Here is a 19,855-nt window from a genome sequence, read left to right as displayed (position 1 = left end):
CAACATATATTCCCATTTTTCTCTTTTCAGAAGTTTGTTCCCTGAGCCTTCATTTTTGGTTTAGCTGCTATACCTGGGAGATCCTTACTGAATCATATTCTTTTCAAGGATAAATAACCCAAAGGAGAAATGCGGAATTAAGAGATACCCGTTTCCTCTAAGAATCTGAATATGGGGATCAGGAAGAGATGAAGTCTAAAAGCTCAGAAGCAATAACAGGTCAAATTCCAGCAAAAGGTAACTGATTAGACATTCATATAATGGAATGCCACATAGCTCTAAAACAGAATAAAGCTCCTTTCCATGTATTAGTACAGAAAGACATCCAAGGTCTACTAAGTGCAAAGAAAGCAAGGTAGTGAAGAACATGACCTTTTACGCAAAAAAAGGAAAAATTAGGACTCTGTATTTTGATATATATATAACCAAACTGGAAGGGAAGAGAATAAATAAGAACACAGATTACTTTAGAGGGTGAGAACTAGGCAGAAAGAAGTTTAGGGGAATACCTATCACTGAGTAAGTTTATACTTCTAGCTCCCTGCCCCCCACCTCATACTTCTAACTTTTGAACAATGAATAGCACCTAATCAAAAATTTAAATTTGAAAATATGCAGAAGTAGGAAAGCACCAAGAGCTGCCCCACTGGGAAGATGCAGTGTTCACAGAGCAGTGGCTGGGGATGCCTCTCTATCAGGGCATGGGGTACTATCCTAGAAGTTCTAAGGATTCTGGAAGTTCACGCATCATGTAAGATAAAGTCATGGTGCTAACTTTTCCCCCTTAAACAGAAAAAGAACTAGTTGGGGGGTATAGGGGAAACAGTCAGATGTAAGCAGCCACACCCTGTTGCCTTCACAACGTTCTGTGTGGGGATGGTTCTGCTCATCGGGTCAGTGGAGTGTCAGCTGAAGGCTCAGTGCTTCACTTCCCACCCCCCACCTCCCCATGACGAGGGACAGCTGCAGGCAAAGAAGATCTTTGTTTCTTCCAAGTTCATCTGTTTCCCCTGCCAGGATCATAATTCTTCATTTGTGACATCACCATGAGCTACAGTGGGGGGGCTGGGATGTCGCAAACAGAGGATTCTGTCACAAACTGGGGATTCTAGCTCCAGAGTGGGCAAGAGAGAAAAGAAACTCAAAAGATTGCCTTTGAGACAAAGCTTTTGCCTATGTAAACCTCAAAAAACGTGACAAAAGGCAGAATCAATCGCTTTCCAAACACACTCGACGCCCCCCCCAACCTTATGAATCACACTACAAAGACACTGTGATTATTAAAACCAATGGACAGAAGAAGGATGCTAATAAGTTAATGCTGAGACTCTGTATAAGCTAATCAGAAATATTTATTACCAAATAAAAGACCTGCACAGTTGGTGACTTAAGCATAATTAAGAATAATTCTTAGGGCACCTGGGTGGCTCAGTTGGTTGGGCGTCTGCCTCTGGCTCAGGTCATGATCCCAAAGTCCCGGATCCAGCCCCACATTGGACTCCCTGCTCAGTGGGGAATCTAGTTCTCCCTTAGCCCCTGACCCCACTCCTGCTCTGGCTTGCTCACACTCTAATAAACAAAATCTTAAAAAGTAATTCTTAACTGTACCGTTTTATCAAATGTTTATTGAGAACCTTCTACAGAAAGCACTGAGCACATTCCCACATATAAAGTAACAACATCTGTTCCTTGGATGATACAAACCTCTTTTAAGTGATCTTTTTTTTTTTATTATTTTTTTATTTATGATAGTCACACACAGAGAGAGAGAGAGAGAGAGAGAGAGGCAGAGACATAGGCAGAGGGAGAAGCAGGCTCCATGCACCGGGAGCCTGACGTGGGATTCGATCCCGGGTCTCCAGGATCGCGCCCTGGGCCAAAGGCAGGCGCTAAACCGCTGCGCCACCCAGGGATCCCTCTTTTAAGAGATCTTGAAAGTTGAACCTTTATCAGTGGTTTTTACCTTTTTAGGGGGCCATTTGCCTCCCCTTCTGAAACACTAATGAAAGCTACTTCCAAATATCATCTAAAGGAGGGAATTAAGGATTATACAGATGAGGTATAACCACTATAAACTAGATCTAGAAAGATTATCTAGAACTTTTGTACCTTTCCCATGTTTTCAGATAGGTTAACCCCTTTGGAATGTAAATTTCACTATCACATAGCTCCAAAAGAAGAGTGTGCTTTCACAGAAAGGCCTAACATCAAAATGGTGGGACGACAGGTTACATACACTGTTCAAAAATCTTAAAAGGAGCCTCTATTTTTTATTTAGACCTGCATCTAGTTCACATATAACAGGAATTAAAGCTAGCTCCCATTATTCAAGTTAAAATGGATTATCCAAACCTAATATTTTATTCCAACTAGTGTTTCTTCTACTAACCAGTGTACTGTTAGGCTACTGTATCAAACACAGGAACAAACTCAATTAAACTCACTTTTTATCATAAAGCCAAATATAATTAAGAAGTAAGTACCTTAGCAAAATAAATGAATGAATGAATGAATGAATGAATGAACGCATGCTGTTGATGACGTGGAGCAAGAGAACTCTCATTCATTGCTGGCAGGAATGCAAAATAGTACAGCTGTTTTGATGGGTGTCTTGCAAAACTTAACATACTTTTACCACATGACCCAGCGATTGCACTCCTTCATATTTAACCCAAAGAGGTGAAAACTTTTGTCCACACAAAAACCTGGACACAGATGTTTACAGCAGCTCTATTCATAACTGTCAAAAATGTGACTTTAACAGATGTGTCTCTGGTGGGGAATGTTGATAATGGGGTAGACTATGCATGTGTGGGGACAGAGGATTATGAGAACTCTCTGCCCTATCCTCTTAATTTTGCTGTGAACCTGTTCTTAAAAAATAGTCTTTAAAAAAAAAAAAAAAGAGAGAGAGAGAAAGAAAAAGGCAAAGCCAAATTGAAGGGGTAATTTATTATTCTGGATCTTCCGTACCATACTACGCATGTGTATACACACTCACACCACACACACACGCATGCACAGCCTTGTGATAAACTGTAGAGGAGACTTCCCCATAGTGGTACTTTACCTTCCGAAAATCTCGCTTCTCGAAATCCGTTTCTGCTATTTTTTCATATTCTATGACTGCATTGGCATTCTTGAACTATACCAGAAAATCAGATAAGGGAATGTTTTAATGACATTGTAGTTTCAACCACAAAATTAAATACATAAAAAAATAACCAACCACACACACACACACACACACACACACACACACACACACACAAATCAAGGCTTTGATGAATTAGGAGTTCAAGAAAATCAGAACCACATACTTCACAAATCAAGTCGGTGACAATGCAGCCAAGACTCCTAACAACAGGCAGGCTAAAGCCCCACCTGTACCATTAGTTTGAATTTCAAGTCAGGAATACCAGAGTCGTGCCTCGATAGACATAAAACAAAGGCATGACATTGTCAAATGAGACTGAGAATTTCCAGATTCTCACTAAAATGCATCCAAAGGTAAACTGGGTCTATATGGAGATAGAACTAAAATACATTTTGGCTGCTACTGATGTAATGAGGATTTGAACGTACTCAAGTCAGTTCTTTGCAGCATCTGCCCACTCCCCAGCTATCTCAGAAACCCTCCATTTCATAGATTTCTGAAGCTATAAATAAAAATATTCAAAACACTGTCTACATGTAAGAAACTAAGGCTCAGACAGTGAGATTCATCTACAGTTACCCAGGTGTGGCAAAGTCAGAAGTGAGACTAGCTCTCAGGTGGTTTTTTTTGTTGTTTTTTAGCTCTTAGTTCTGACTTTCAGGTCACTATACCACACTGCCTCTTTCGATACAGACAAGATCAGAACCATACCTCCTGTTGCGCCTGAGCATTTTTGTGATCCAGTTCTAGGGCTCTCTGGAAACTACGACATGCTGCCATGGCATTCCCTAGAGATAGGTGGCATTTGCCCTCTCGTAGATGTCCCTAGAAGAAATGCAAAGAGGGAAGAAAAGGAGCATGACTGCCAAGTAGAGAATAATCAACAGCAGTAACAAATACCCACACAAAACCAACATGGGATGAAAGTGGCCAGAGCAGTGGTTCTCACCCAGGAGAGAGTCCACCCTCCATGGGACAGTTAGCAATGTTACAGATATGTTTGGTTGTCACAACTGGAGAGAAAGGGGAGCTACTTATACCTGCAGTTAAAGAGATGCTGCTAAACATCATATAATGCACAGGATAGCTCTCCACAACAAAGAATTATCTGGTCCCAAATGTCTACAGTGTTAAGACTGAGAAGTCCTGGGCTAGAGGAACTCAACTGCAGCAATCTGCCCTCCCCAGATGGTTGCATTACATACCCGGACAAAACTGTCATCCAACCTCACTGACTGCTGTGCATCTCCAAGAGCTTCCCGGAATTTTCCGAGCATCATCAAAGTGGCTGCTCGATTCCCATAGTAGCTAGCATTTTTAGGACACATATCTACAGGAAGGGCAGAAAATAAAGCTTAGCATGTAAATAAATAAATATTTATTAAATAAAGTAAAATAAAGCTTATGGGTCAGTGCTTCAAAAACTCAGGGGTCATCTCCCCTCAGAACTACATCAAGACAATCAAACTATAATAGGAATGCTAACATACTCTCTTTAAAATGCAATGGCCAAATTTTTGACTACCTGTGCAAATGGACAGAAGCAATGGTATGACCAATTAAAAAAATAAAAGTTACTTAAAAATAATTTACACTCAGCTTTAAAGTGTACTGATTACCCCTTAGAGGGGATGGGTCAGCATATTCATCTTTTTTTTTTTTTTTAAGATTTTATTTATTTATTCCTGAGAGACACAGAGAGAGAGAGTGAAAAAGAGAGAGAGAGAGAGAGAGAGAGAGAGAGAGAGAGGCAAAGACACAGGCAGAGGGAGTAGCAGTTTCCATGCAGGGAGCCTGACGTGGGGCTCGATCCCAGGTCTCCAGGATCATGCCCTGGGCTGAAGGCAGCGCTAAACTGCTGAGCCACTGAGGCTGCCCCGCATATTCATCTTCTTAATGAATTATATTGTATATAATAAGAAGTGAAAATGAATTTATATTTGTTGAATTAGGGGTGGAGAGTTTGTAAGCAAGTTAGGTAAGGAACATGCTGACATGGGATTAAAATATGTGGGCATGGGACACCTGGGTGGCTCAGCAGTTAAAACATCTGCCTTTGGCTCATGTTGTGATCCTGGAGACACGGGATCGAGTCCCACATCAGGCTCCCTGCATGGAGCCTGCTTCTCCCTCTGCCTATCTATGTCTCTGCTTCTCTGTGTCTCTCATGAATAAATAAATAAAATCTTTTAAAAATAAATAAAATAAAATATGTGGGCAGGTGGAGCATGGAAGTAGTTAAGACTTGATAATATCTACGAGGGCCATTTTCTAACATAGTTAAATGAACTGGAAATGGCTGAGATGCATTTAGGTACGTATCTTTTTGCCATTATATCTAGAACTTCTTAAACTGTCTTTGTCAAATGAAGAACTACCCATCTGAGCTAGGAAAAATCATCCTCATGAAGTCCAAAAGAGTTCACACAGTAAGTTATGAACCCACAAGCCAAAGGCTACTTCTTTAAAAGGTGCTACTCAGAATAGTATTTAGCAAATTTCTCTTCAGCATAAGCAGTAGTTCTCACCTATGGCTTTTGTATAATAATTATAAGCTTCATTGTAATCTTTCTTGGCATAGTATGCATTTCCTTGTTCCTTGAAAGACTCTGCTTCCCTGAAAAGGAAAGAGAAAGAGGAGCATGTTATTATACACAGGGAATAACCTCTGTAATCTCACAGGAGCAATTTTTGGTCTAGAGCCCCAGGCATATTGAGCTGAAAGTTAGTGCAATGCTTGAAGGAATTTATAGGTTTGTTCAATGCTATTTTTTTTTGTCACTTAGATATATTCAAGCTAAATCAAAAAAACCTCTCTCATGTTGCATGCCTTTTCCTCGCTATTCCCGCCTATAGTTATATTCCATACAATAAGCAAATTTAGATAATCTCTCAGAGACTGAATTTTTTTTAACTTTATTTATTTATGTATGTATGTATGTATGTATGTAGTCTCTACACCCAGCATGGGGCTCAAACTCATGACCCCAAGATCAAGAGTTGCATGCTTCTCCAACTGAGCCAGCCAGGTGCCCCTGAATTTTTATATGTATTTCCTTCCCACTGTCACAATTGCTGCTTCTTTAGCAAACATAAAAAAAATCAGTTACAGATCATTCCATTCAGGGGCAATGACTTCTTAACATGAAATGGGTCACATCCTTAGAGTTCTAATGATTTATTCTCTTGAAAACTGGCTCATGCATTTGTCACTGAAAGGACAAGCAGAGCAGAAGCAGGTGGCAAAGGAGTTAAAAGCATAGCATACTGGTGTTTAAGATAGAGGACAGAGTTCAATGAGAGCAGAGATCAAGAACTTGGGTAACAGGAACATATGAGGTACAGCCTGCCAGAGCCATGCTCTAAGAAATACCCCTCTACTGATGTTCTCTCTGCCCATCACATCTACATGGGTACTTATTGCCCCCTCTACCATTCCTATAGTACCTTGTATAACCACCAAGTGGATAATATCAGAATTTCTACCCTACTCCAAGATCCTTTTTTGAAGCTGTGCCACCAGACAAAGTGTATTTTCCAAAAGGAACAATGTTATGCAAGTGAGAATTATATTCCAGATCAAGGAACTAGAATCGAATAAGACATGACCAACAATGTTTTAAAAGAACTGGTAACCCCTACCAAAGATACCCCAAATCATTCTAATGACCAACGATCATTCTAATGAGTGACAAAGATAATTCTTCACCCAAATGATTTCTGCAACATATCTTAGCATTTTTGTTATAAGAAATAGAATGACCAACAATCATTCTAATGAGTGACAAAGATAATTCTTCACCCAAATGATTTCTGCAACATATCTTAGCATTTTTGTTATAAGAAATAGAATGACCAACAATCATTCTAATGAGTGACAAAGATAATTCTTTACCCAAATGATTTCTGCAACATATCTTAGCATTTTTGTTATAAAAAAGAATCTTTGTTTCTTTTCCTCTACACATCCAAAAAAGAACCCAGTTCAAGGGAAATAGAGACAAAAGTACCAGTTTTTAACCATGGTGATGTTAATGGGAGTTTACAGCTTGATTCTATGCATCTCGGCAATGGGAGGATTTGTGATTTATTTACTTACGTATTTTAAACTACAGAATGGCAAAGCTGCCCTCCTTTTATTGAGGTGATCTCCCTTTCCATTCTTCTCCAGCACTGTCCTGGCAAGCCCTACTAACATGAAAAGGCTGCTAGAAGAAAGGAGAAGGAAAATGGGAATGATCTATAAATGCTGACAGATCTGAACTGTGATGGACATGAATTTATTTGAATAATTTTATTACACCAACTGGCACAAAGCTGTAAAGAGGCCATTTGCTATTAAAAGTCCTCAAGAAGGATCCCTCAAATGCAAGATTTATAGGACCAATTGCAATCTTTCTGCACGGTGTACACCATCCTATAACTCTAAATTAAGCAAAGCATTCTAAGAACTATGAGGAGCCTATCCTTTAAGAGCAGATATGCCAAGAGATCTGAAGAAAGGGCTTCCCCAACACTGGATGTCAGATGCTGAGTCAAATTACTGTGAAAAAACCAGAGGGGTAAATTCAAACGAAACATTAGGCTCACAATGTATGTGAAAAGATCTAGTCTTCCTTTCAGCTGCCTAGTGGCTAAGAATACACAAATGCTTAAAGAAAACCAAAGGTATCCAGACACTTAGACACCATATTAGTAGTATAAAGCTGGTTAAGCAAAGGTGAAACAATCTGTAGAGCTACAGAAAAGTGCCCTTTCTTTCCTGAAACACAAACTTCCATGGAGACAAGGGAGTTCTGCATGGGCTGTAGAAAGTAAGAAATGATTACTGAAGCCTGGTACTTCCATACGTTATCTTCCTACCAGGTGTTTCATTATTCCTATAGCTCAGAGAAGTAAAATAAGGAGCAGAGATAAAAAACCGGCCCAAGGTCAGGATGTCAACCCACACCTATCAGATTCCAAAGCTTATGCACCATCTACTATGCTAAGCTTTCTCTCCAATGCTCATCTGTATCTATTTCTTAAGACTTAAAAAATTAATCTGTCCTGCTGGGAACAAGACATGGGCAATGAATGTGTATTTCTTCAAACTAAGACATAAAATAGCCCTAGCATATAAAATCCAACTCCAGAACTGCAATCTAGATTTAAACAAGCTAAATGACATTCCTAACAATTAGTCACAGAGAGAGCAGGGCTCCTTTCTCTTTAAGACGCAAGACCTAGTGAACTGGACTTTGCCTCCCCCAAGAAATGCATTTCATTTTAGTAAATGGTGAGTAGATTCCATTCTAGAGCAAACAAAGCGAGTAATGTAGAGTCAGCCCACAGCAGAAAGAACAAGAAGAATTGTGTTGTGACAAGTTACCATGTTTTTAACCTCACACTGCACAGCATCAGGCCAGAATTAGCTATTCCCACACAACTGCCTCATGAAAAGGACTTATTTTCATAGAAACATGGTTGATTAACAGCTGCCTAAACAATAGGCACTTAGTGCATTTAGGCTGAATGCTTATTTTTTGCCTCCAGGTCCAACTCTCAGAGTGGAGTCCCCTCCTTCATTTTGAACCTCCCCACCAAATACGAGACAAGCTTTAACCAATGGGCCTGACCCAGTGAGACCAGCCGAGGAAAAAGTGGATCTTTGGAATCCAGCATGGCAGCAGCAAGAACTGAACAAGGCTGCATCAGGAACAATTCCAGGGTCAAATCCATTCAAGTCCTGCCCTGGGAGTCTGAGAAAGGGCTGAAGCTTGTTCAAGTTGCCTTTACAGCAAAGGGACTGAAGGATGAGATGTCAAAGGCGTGGGACTGGAAAAGAAGGAGAAGAGCTGGTTAACACTGGAATCGAGGACAGCCTGGTGCTGGTATCTGTCACTCCACTCACCGCCAGGATCACTGATTTGATAACCAAGTGAAGTTATAACATGTACCTACCAAACACATCAGCACCGAGAAAAGAAGATTAGGATTAATTAGGTTCACCTGGACCAACTAAAAAGAGGAAAGAAGTCCAAAAGGGACTAAATTACACTACAGATTATTTCTATGGACACAAAATAAAATTCAGACTAATCCCTGATATATAATGCCACATCAAAATATAGACACGGCCATAACTGACCTGCAGGAGCTATTAATAGCTACACTACATCTCTAGTCCTTTTTCAGATTTTCAAAGGCATTCCTGGGGAAGATCTGGGCATCCTGAAGTGGTTATGGTGATACTATTACAAGTCCTTCAACAAAGAGCCAGTGAGGCAACCAAGGCCACCACACAGGCTCCCCAACTTCACAGTCCTGGGTTTTCTCCCCACTAGATCCTGTTAACCAGCGTCAAGGTTTTTAGATTAAAAACTAATTTATCTAGTTTTCCACCCAACCTCTAAGCAGAATAAGCTTCACCTCTGATTCACCAAGAGATGCTGGGAAAGATTCAATCCTCCGCCAAACCAGTCCTTTCACTTGAATTTTCACAAATTCCTGTGAAAAGAGCTACTGAAAGATTTTCAAAAACTTCTATCTTGGGCAGCGCATGTGGCTCAGCGGTTTAGCGCTGCCTTCAGCCCAGGGTGTGGTCCTGGAGACCAGGGATCAAGTCCCAAGTCTGGCTCCCTGCATGGAGCCTGCTTCTTCCTCTGCCTGTGTCTGTGCCTCTCTCTGTGTGTCTCTCATGAATAAATAAATAAAATCTTAAAAAAAAAAAAAAAACAACTTCTATCCTCTCAGGAGGTATGGGGGGGGGGGGGTCCACCACAGCAGGATCAGTGGAGGGCCTGGGTGGCCTTCTGACAGATACATGTAAGGAGACTACATAACACTCTTGGTCGGCTTTGCTATTTTAAAGTATATTCCTATATTTTTCAGAAATAACCTCATCAATCAAAACTACAGCCTGGCACCTGCTCTTCTACACTACACGTTAAAAATCTGTATATCCTCTGATCATGCAGTTATATTCTCTCCTCCAATGTAGCACTCATTCTTCACAGATGCTAATTACTCCAATGAACAGTGCCAAGGGAATCATTTGGTATTACACAGGTCTTAGCAGGGCTCAGCATCAGGTGATCAGTTCAGACAACATGGGCTTATGATCACCAGTCAACTCTACACATTTACAGCACAGCTAAATTAAACATACATTAAAACACCGCAGCTGACATTGCAAAATGACCCAAATCAGATGCCCTATAAAAATCTCCATTTTCGGGAATCCCTGGGTGGCTCAGTGGTTTGACACCTGCCTTCGGCCCGGGACGTGATCCTGGAGTCCCAGGATCAGGTCCCGCGTCGGGATCCCTGCATGGAGCCTGCTTCTTCCTCTGCCTGTCTCTGCCTCTCTCTCCGTGTTTCTCATGAATAAATAAAACCTTTAAAAAAAAAAAAAATCTCCATTTTCTCTTTAAATACTTCTAAGTTGAATGTTAAGCAAGCTCTTCGCCTTAGGCCAACTAATCTATCTTAGCAATGAAAGAGTGAATTTTACTCATCAGCCTTCATTAATGCAGGATTCATTGGATGGTAGTTTTTAAAACGCCCTCAAATATAAGTGGGTTCTCTTTGGAAATGCTTCACATTTCATGTATTTGTGAATTATTAAAATAGAGATGAGATCCTTCATCACTTGTACAGTATCATTTTAGGATTTTTATTTTTAAAAAGATTTTTATTTATTTATTTGAGAGAGAATGTGTATACACAAGCAGGGGAGCAGCAGCCAGAGGGAAAGGGAGAAGCAGGCTCCCTGCTCCATCAGGCTCTATTTCAGAGTCCTAGAATTATGACCTGAGCTGAAGGCAGCCACTTAACTGACTCAACCACCCAGGCACCCCTCACTTTAAGATTTAGTTACCTCTGTGCATAAAAATAAAGACCAGCACAGTTCACTATTCTATAACATCTGCAACCTAGGATACGCTGATATTTTTGTATGACAAAAACTTAACTGACTGCTTTTACTTATTTCAAGTATTTGCCTAGAATAATATATTTTTAATAAAGTTTAGCTCTTCTAATAGTCACGAATAATAGTTTAAATCAAAGGGGATGCAGAAGCTTGGATGAGATCTTCTTTTTTGCATTTTCTTGATGTATTCTGCTACTCCTGATATGACAGAAAAATCTAACTGCTAAAAATACAACTTAGGACAAGATGATTTCTTTGGTTAGAGCACAGTAATGTTTCAGGGCCTTTGATTTGGGAGACTTTTATTGGCAGGAAGAATCTTAGAAGAAGCTATCTATTAACAACACTTTCTACTGCCCCTGAGTCAAATATTCTTTATGCATCCTAACTTTCAAAATGTCACCTTCACTCTGTGCTTGTTCGCCCCTTTCTTTTATTCAGTCAAGTTTACTAGTTGTCCGTTGATCTAGAAATATCCTCCACCCTTTAGAATTTATGGGATCTTGGCCAGTCTCAGAGTAGAAATTCCTTCCTCCTTCCCACAATCTGAGACCTCTTGTCCCCAAAGGCACGTCACAGGGCCTGTTTCAAGTTGTACTCTTTCTGACCTCCATGAGGGAATAAAGTAAAAGGAGCCCAGGAGCCTTTTACTCCATCTTACCAAATGCATATTATTCTTTCTTTCTTTTCTAACTAGCCTAGGGATGAAATGACAAGTTTTATAGAGATAGGTGGAGCAATCTCATGGATTCAGTGCTTCCTGAATGCAAGGTGCTATACGCTGGGTATGAATAAAGGCTTCAAAATGGTCCAGAGAAGGGCAGCCCGGGTGGCTCAGGGGTTTAGCACCTGCCTTTGGCCCAGGGCATGATCCTGGAGACCCCGGATCGAGTCCCACGTCGGGCTCCCTGCATGGAGCCTGCTTCTCCCTCCGCCTGTGTCTCTGCCTCTCTGTGTGTCTCTCATGAATAAATAAATAAAATCTTAAAAAAAAAAAAAAAGTCCAGAGAAAACAGAGGATGGGCTCTCTAATTGCTACCAGATGGTAAAAGTGGGCTACCCAGTTTCTTTTACCCAATTTGCTTTAGAATAAAGTGCTTCTGCTTACACTTCAATATACAAATACCCATCCTTCTCCCCAAAAAGAGGGGAGGAGATGAAGATAACTCATTAACATATCAGTTCAAATTATTCTCTTTCTAGACATTCAGGGGAAAGCCTCAACAGGGGCAGAGCCAGAAGGGACCAAATGGAGTTACAGTCTATACAAGGCAATAGCACTCTCTACTGCTCGAGCAGGGAAGGACACCAGGCAACACACTGGAGCTGGCAATGTCTTATGGGGGGGGGGGGGGGGGGGGAGAAGCAACCAACTAATCAATTGACCCAGACAGAAATTATTGCACTCAGAAAGATGTTCACATGAAATAGCTGACTCAATCATAATAAATTAATGCTAGTTCCTTAAACGAGAGGTGTCACAATCTGTGGCATCTACTTAATCTTTACTCCACAGAAAAGGGGACCCAACCACAAAGCTACTTCTGAGAAGCCACTCTGAGGACATAAGTCATTGGCCTTTCACCAACAGCCAGAGGCTTGTTTCCATAACATACCCCAAAACCCACCATTTTCTATCCCATGGTTCCTCATTCTGTGAGCTCTCCTAATATCCTTATAGGGACATTAGCATCCAACAAAAATCTAGAACTAAGAAAATAATTAAGAAAAAGGCTGCTTTGAGTTTTGGGGAGAGGTGGGAGTGGAGGGGGGAACCAGAGTGGGAAGTCTAGATTGTCACCTGGTATGTTGCTGCTAAAGTTCTCAATAAATAAATAAGTAAGTAAAATAAAGTTCTCTTGATTCCTTACTTTAACAGGTGGTTGACTATCTCAGGGCAAACTGCCAGAGGAAGAACTCTTAGGACAGAAACTCCCCAAGAATAAGAGAAAATGTTGCTTCCTCACATACCCTCCCCAAAAGCCTAATAAAAGAATCAGAAGAGAAGGTTAATACTTTGCTTATCTGACAATTTGGCCTCCCCACAAAATTTTAAGTAACATGACAAGAGAATATTAGATGTCAGAATTAGCCTTTGAAAGTTATCTCTCTTCATATTTTCATTCTCAAAAGCCTCAACCACCCATATCCTTGCCAATGGTGGGATAAAACATAGAAACTGCTATTCTGATTTAGATGGGGAAGGAAAAAAACCTGTCAACCCAATAAAATGAATAGACATTGGGGTAACCTGCATGATGAATCCTGCTCTTACTGCTGAAATTCAGACAGTTTAAAAGAATACCTGGAACGACCTCTAAGTAACTTCCACATCACTCAGCACTGGAGAAAAGGGACCAAACATTAATGGAGTAAGGGAGAAATGGGCTCTCAGAGGGACTGTGCATCAGACCACAAGGCACCTAGGCAGCCGCTGACCATTGTTCTCCAATCTTCTAAAGTCCTAGAGAAAAAAAGCAAAGGCAAGTGCCCAGTACTCAGCTTTTTAAAACTTTTAAAATACTAGCTTCAATGACTACACTCATCCCTGATTGGCTAGAATGTTCAATAAGCTTGGGTTTTAAGCCAATCAGATTTCTGGTCGTTGGGAATGGCCTAGACTTGAGAGCAACTGCCATTCAACTTGGTTGGTTTCTGGTTCTGGTTAGTATTTGCACCCAAATTAAAGCAGCAAGGGCAGAGAGACCCTTCCTCTATACTTTACCTTAGCTCCAGGTATGATTTAACAATTTTTTAAAAAGGTTTTATTTTTAAGTAATCTCTACACTAAAATGGGGCTCAAATTCACAAACACAAGATCAAGGGTTGTATGCTCTATCGACTGAGCCAGCCAAGCGCCCTTGATTTAACAATTTTGCTACTTGTTAATATCAAGTTCAGGGCAGCCCTGGTGGCTCAGTGGTTTAGCGCCGCCTTCAGTCCAGGGTGTGATCCTGGAGTCCCGGGATCGAGTCCCTCGTCGGGCTTCCTGCATGGAGCCTGTTTCTTCCTCTGCCTGTGTCTCTGCCTCTCTCTCTGTGTCTCTCATGAATGAATAAATAAAATCTTTAAAAAGAAAAAAAAAAAGGTTCAATTAATCAATTAGGTAATCAGGTTCAATCCTGGTATTCAGGATCCTGTATTCCTAGCTTTATCCCTTCTTAACCATGACTTATTATTTTTTTTAAGATTTTATTTATTCACGAGAGACACACAGAGAGGCAGAGACACAGGCAGAGGGAGAAGGAGGCTCCATGCAGGAAGCCCGATGTGGGACTCGATCCTACAACCTCGGGATCATGCCCCGAGCCAAAGGCAGGCGCTAAACTGCTGAGCCACCCAGGCGTCCCAACCATGACTTATTTGTCCCATCTCCCATTTCTTCCCCTCTGACCCCACGCTTAAAAGTATACCAAAATGAAAATGAAGGATGAGAGCAGTGTTTTCATGGACTTGGATTTAAGACCAAAGATAATATCCCAGGGCACCTGAGTGGCTCAGTGGTTGAGCATCTGCCTTCAGCTCAGATCATGATTCTCAGATCCCGGGATCACAGGAAGCCTGCTTCTTCCTCTGCCTATATATCTCTGCCTCTGTGTCTCTTGTGAATAAATAAAATCTTAAAAAAAAAAAAAAAAAAGATAATATCCCATTTAGCTTGTGGGCTTACTGAAATGTCTAGCTGCCTGCCCTGGAACTTCAAGAGAAAGTTGAGAGAGACAAATACCTAAGAATTTAAAACAGAGTGACAAAGGAGAGCTGGGAGAGGCATCCCCACAAGCTCTTCAGTTATGCCCATGAACTCCAAAATGTCCCAGGAAGCTGTAGTAAATAAACAACTGCAGCATATCCTGGGATATGGATTCAGGGTTCAGCACTTCTCACCAACAACATGAATAGAGAAATAAAAAGCAAACTCTACAGAGTTTACCATACCTAGATACTAAGAAAGGACCTAATGGTCTTCCTTGAGTCCACCATGAAAACAGATACAGAGGTTATCATATCAAGGAATCAGATAAAGATGTTCTATCTCCTAAATCTATGGCTTCAGGCTTCCGTTGGTTCCTTTAGACCCTATTGTCCTGTGGTCACACCAGATTCACGGATTCATGCTGAGACAGAGAATGCTTCTTCTATCGATGAGCAACTTGGAGCAACTTGAAATACTTCAATTTTAAATAATAAAGACTACCTACGGACACCTCCCCAGGCGAGGAAATGTGACCAGAGGGCCTTCACTAGAGACAAGTATTCATATATCAGATAAAGCAATCAGCAACTTTCCAGGAAAGTGTAAGGCTTGAAATTAAATTAAATTAAATTAAATTAAATTAGCTGAATTGTAAAACCTCTGAAATTTAGCTCTCTGGCACTCCAAGTAGCTTTCTCTGTTCTGGTGGGCAAAAAGAAATAAACCTTCATGTTCAGAACCCTGATCTATTTTGGAGTGCCAACTAATACATTTTTTATTTTAGCCTCTCAGCTGCTATGGGGGAAAAAGAACTTTGTCAAAGTGATGGGCAAGAAAAAACTGAAATTCATTTTTCTCTCTAGAGACACTGAAGCTAATGAAATAAAACATGCAATCATTTAAAACGCTGCAACTATGAGGCCCCAAGTCTTGAAAGCTCCTCTCACTTTGTCCCCTGTGGGACTGTAACAATTTAGCAGCAGCAGCAGCATGCCCTTGAGCCAAGATGCTAGGAAGGAAGGACTCCTTGTTAGACTTCACAAAAACAACCCCAGAGACCCATCGACATCTGTGTCCCCAAGTGAACTGTAGGAGGACTGTAACAAGAGACACAAACTTGGCCAAATGACTAAAGGGCATCTGTAAGGGATGTCTCTATCCTAGCCCTCTGTTGTGGCTACACAGGATTCCAGGATATATGAAAAATGTAAAACCACCTTCCTCCAAAACTTCTGGATTGTCATTCCATTTTCAGCACTGGAAAACCATACATAAACGAGGCTTTTTCTTACTAACAGAGCCTAGTCTCTACTCTCCTATGGATGCTTTATATGCCAGAAAGTCAAACTGTGGTTTTTTAAATTTCACTGTATTTTCCTTTTGATTTGCTCATATAAGTGGTGTATAAGTATTTATGTTTTATTATATCTAAAACAGATCAATATAAATATGTATTACGTATATGCCTATTTAGCAAGAATGTAGTTTTTCATAGTTAAATTTACAGTATATTTTCTCAGCGGTAGATAAAACTGCGTTTTACAACCATCTTAAATTGACATCTTAAATTTCATGAAACGAGGCAGTTAGCTTAAGTCAACACCCCTTCTTAGTTTGCTGTACTGCAACCAATATCACGTTTTTGTGTCATGTGGTTATGTTACAGCATCACCTATTTTTGCATTTCTTAATATATCTTTAGGTTCATTTACTATAATTTTATGAGACTGTGTTTGTTTTTTAGAGAAGGACCTGCTTTAGATAGAAGACTCTGAAGTAAAACCCCAATCAGGGACAGTCAGAGATCCACACTAAGTAGGAGAAGGGTTTTTTCAAATTATTACATATAGCCCAAGTCCCTATTTATAACACGCACAAAAAAAGTCCCATTGAACTCTTTACAATACCAAGTAAATCCTTGCAATTAACGTAAACTGTGTGAGGTAGAGGGGAGGAGCTTTGTTTCCCATTTTGTAGTTCCTTAATGATGCTAATGACGCTTAATCCTAAACCCCTGAGAAGAACTAGGGTATAAGGTGAAAACTCAAAACTAAGAACAGAGACTAGACTCTGGTATGCCCGCTTTCTCTGATTATCCTGGGGACTTACTACACACTTTGTCAAGCTTCTCAGTTCTCCACACATCTTGGGACACAGGCTGTAGTAAACAACCCTGAAACTTGACAACTATTAAGTCATCCTGAGTACCTCCTGTATTTCTAACTCGGATAGTAAAAAAATTCTCAGAATCCTGGTTTCAGACCTCATGAAGCCAGACTGAAGCCATCCATACAGGGTTTAACAGTACAAAGGTATGAAAGAGGAGGAAAGCAGACTGAGGGGGCGGGGGGGATGCAGCCTCTCTCTAAGGAAAGGGCTACCAGGCTTCCGGACGTTTTCGTGAATTCTCCCTCCAGGATTAGGACAAGTAGGACTACCCACAACTGTGTTCCAACCCACTTCCAATAACCTGCCTTAGCTGTAGCCAGAATCCAGAGTGTTCTCGAAAAGCACTCACTCAGCAGCTCCCTTGGCTAGTCCGGACTGGCAACCTCGAGCCACTGCGGCTGCCCAGCGGTGCCAACAGCGCCCAAGCAGTTGCCCTCCTCTCTGTTTAACTTAAGAAAGAGCAGTCCTGGGAAGAATGAGGATCTTACTCCGGAAGGACGCAAGGGCAGGAGTTTGACGTGTAGAGCACGAGACAAGGCCCCCACTCTTCCTTCTTTCTCTCCCAGCTCCGACTTCTGGGGTACGGGGAGGGGACCCCCAGGTCAATAAGGCAGCCACACTCGGACCTAGGCTAGTGGTCACTGGGGCCTATCACTGAGGAACGGGGCTGAGGAGACCAGGGAGTAAGGAGAACAAGGGCTTGGGAGATGCGAAGTGCTGACAGACAACAATGCACAGAAGTTAACCAGAGAAGGCGGGGGTCGGGGGCGATGTGAGGAAGTCGTCATAGTCGCCGCGCAGCCTCCCCCACCTCACAGCAGATCTCTGAGACTCCCAACACCCGGCCTCTACCATAAGGGCGACGTTCCTCTCTGCCAGAGAACGAGGCCGTGCCTCAGCTCCCCAGCCAGGCGGAAGCAGGAGGGGAGGGCCGACCTCCGGGAGCGCCCCTTCAGGGGGTCTCAGATGGCGGGGGGGGGGGGGGGGGGGGGCGGGGGTCGCGGAGGGCGGGGCATCGCCTCAGCGGGGGCTGCATCATGGCAGGGACCGGTTTCCCGGAGTCAAGGAACTGAAGCTCGCGCCTTCCACTACCCTGCTACCCGGTTACCTCTTCGCTTCCTCGTCGTCGAGCAGCTCTGGCTCGGTCGCCGCCATTACCACATCGCACTCCGCGGCAGCCGCCATCTTACCGCCGGGACCAGAGAGGCGGGTGGGAGGCAGGCGGTGAAGAGCACTTCCGGCTGGAGCATCGAGCAGCTCAGCGGCGCTGCGCCCAGAGGGGCTCCCTCGGGCCCGTCTACCAGCGAGAGGCTCCGCTTGGGGCCAGAGCGGCCTCCCGCCCCCGGAGGTCCACGGTGGTCTCCGCGCCGGGGCCGGGGCCCAGGAACGGTTCCTGTGCGTAGGGGGCGCCACTTTATCCGTGGGTCGGAAGTGGGGGGTAGAGGAGGTTGGCGCCTCTCTAGGCCTGAGCTCTTCTCAGTATGCTGAGAGCTTCGTTGCCATAGCAACTTCCGATCCTAGAGCGTCTCCAGTTAAGGTTCAGGAGAGTCTGAGTTGGGTTGAGGACTCGATGACCCAGGACCCTGGAGGGAAAGATTCCCCCACTACTACCTTCTCGACCTCGGAGTGTGTCCACAGCTTCCTCCCGGGAAAGGCAGGAAGACACACTTTGAGCCCAGTTCCCTCAGCTTTCATCGGCCCTTGGAAGCCCTGCCCAACCAAGCCAGGGGAACGCAGGGCGTCTTCACCCCGCGCCTTTCATCCCCTCTGGATCTCCAAGCAACAACTGGTTCATCACCCTAATGACGCTGAGCCTTTTATGAGGCTGCTTTCATGTCAGCTGCCTAGGAGTGCCATCTCAGCATTAAGCCTAGGGAGGGTGGCACGGCGCCCCCGACCCTGCCCTGGAGTTTATAAGGCAGCTCGCAGGGTGAGGTCCCTGCTCCATAGTGTCCCCAGGTCTCTCACTCTTTATAGAAATACCCTGCTCAGCACGCTTGTCTTGCCGAATGCAGTCTGGACTGGGAACTCAGAGAGGGCAAGGACACAGCCTAATCTTTGTAGTACCTCCCTCACCCAAACCAACAGTATTTGTGGAGTTTGATTAAACTGGGGCTTTCTGAGGTTAAATTGGGGGAGTTTGAGGTTAAGAAAGTTAAGGGGAACTAAAATAAGGGAGCAAGTGAATTAAAAAAAAAAAAAAAAGGATCGACTCCTTTTCTCCATTCTTCCATAGCATGTGCCATTCTTAGTAGGCTTCTTAGGAGGTCTTCCTATCACGGTGCTAAGGGAGCAGAAGCCACACCCACCACCGGGTAGGGAAGGATGAGAGAGGCTCAGTGGGTGGGAAGAGAGAAGTCATTCATCCAGCCAATCATTCACTAGCCTCTCCAAAGTGCCTACTTTGTGCTAGGTTGGGAGGGCACAGACTCAAAGACCACCTGCCCTGTCAACCAGTGGCTCACAGTCTGCGGTTTACTGCAGGAAGCCAACTTGTCTTTAGACCATCTTCCCACTGTGTTCTTTGCATCTAAACCAACTCATTTACTCTCATAGCTTTAATTTTAGCTGTAGATGACACTCAACTCTGTTGATATTTCCAGCCTGGATTTCTCAGTTTTAATTTCTAGATCTGTATATCCAACTATCTACTGGATCTCTTGGGTGTTTCACAATCCTGGAGACATAACATATTGAAGTTGAACTTGTAGTTCTCTCCTCACTCTTCGACAAAGGAAAAAACAAATGCTATGCTTGATTCTCTTTTCCTGAATTTCTTATCTTGTCAAATTGACTCACCATTCAACTGGTCACCCAATGAGAAAGATAGGGGACTCCATAAATGCCTTCTTTCTCCTGATTCCCAATTTATCACCAAGTCTTGTTGATTCTCCTATATTTCTCCATATAGTCTCCCAAC

The 19,855-nt window shown here is 42.6% G+C and overlaps 1 protein-coding gene and 1 long non-coding RNA gene across 4 annotated transcripts in view; one reads left to right on the top strand and one right to left on the bottom strand.

The window, feature by feature from the left end:
* Positions 1-18,728, bottom strand: part of DNAJC7 (DnaJ heat shock protein family (Hsp40) member C7) — a 30,080-nt gene extending 11,352 nt beyond the window's left edge. The window contains exons 1-6 of one of the 3 annotated variants that reach the window (XM_072747198.1): positions 8,776-8,837; positions 7,257-7,362; positions 5,686-5,774; positions 4,363-4,487; positions 3,869-3,982; positions 3,071-3,145 (exon numbers count right to left, since the gene is read on the bottom strand). In XM_072747198.1, coding sequence (XP_072603299.1) covers positions 3,071-3,145; positions 3,869-3,982; positions 4,363-4,485 — 312 coding nt within the window. In that variant the 5' untranslated portion in view covers positions 4,486-4,487; positions 5,686-5,774; positions 7,257-7,362; positions 8,776-8,837. Of the gene's footprint in view, positions 1-3,070; positions 3,146-3,868; positions 3,983-4,362; positions 4,488-5,685; positions 5,775-7,256; positions 7,363-8,775; positions 8,905-18,043 lie in introns of those variants that run through there. The other 2 variants (XM_025987100.2, XM_025987101.2) reach the window with 2 other exon arrangements.
* LOC140597745 (uncharacterized) lies at positions 31-9,874 on the top strand. Its single transcript, XR_011999647.1, has 2 exons — positions 31-237; positions 8,693-9,874. It is a non-coding gene; the product is annotated as an uncharacterized lncRNA (long non-coding RNA).
* Positions 18,729-19,855: the final 1,127 nt, after the last annotated feature.

The sequence above is a fragment of the Vulpes vulpes genome, chromosome 2 (assembly GCF_048418805.1).
Source record: "Vulpes vulpes isolate BD-2025 chromosome 2, VulVul3, whole genome shotgun sequence".
NCBI lineage: Eukaryota > Metazoa > Chordata > Mammalia > Carnivora > Canidae > Vulpes > Vulpes vulpes.
Note: the sequence above shows the minus strand (reverse complement) of the source record. Positions and strands in the feature narration are given on the sequence as shown.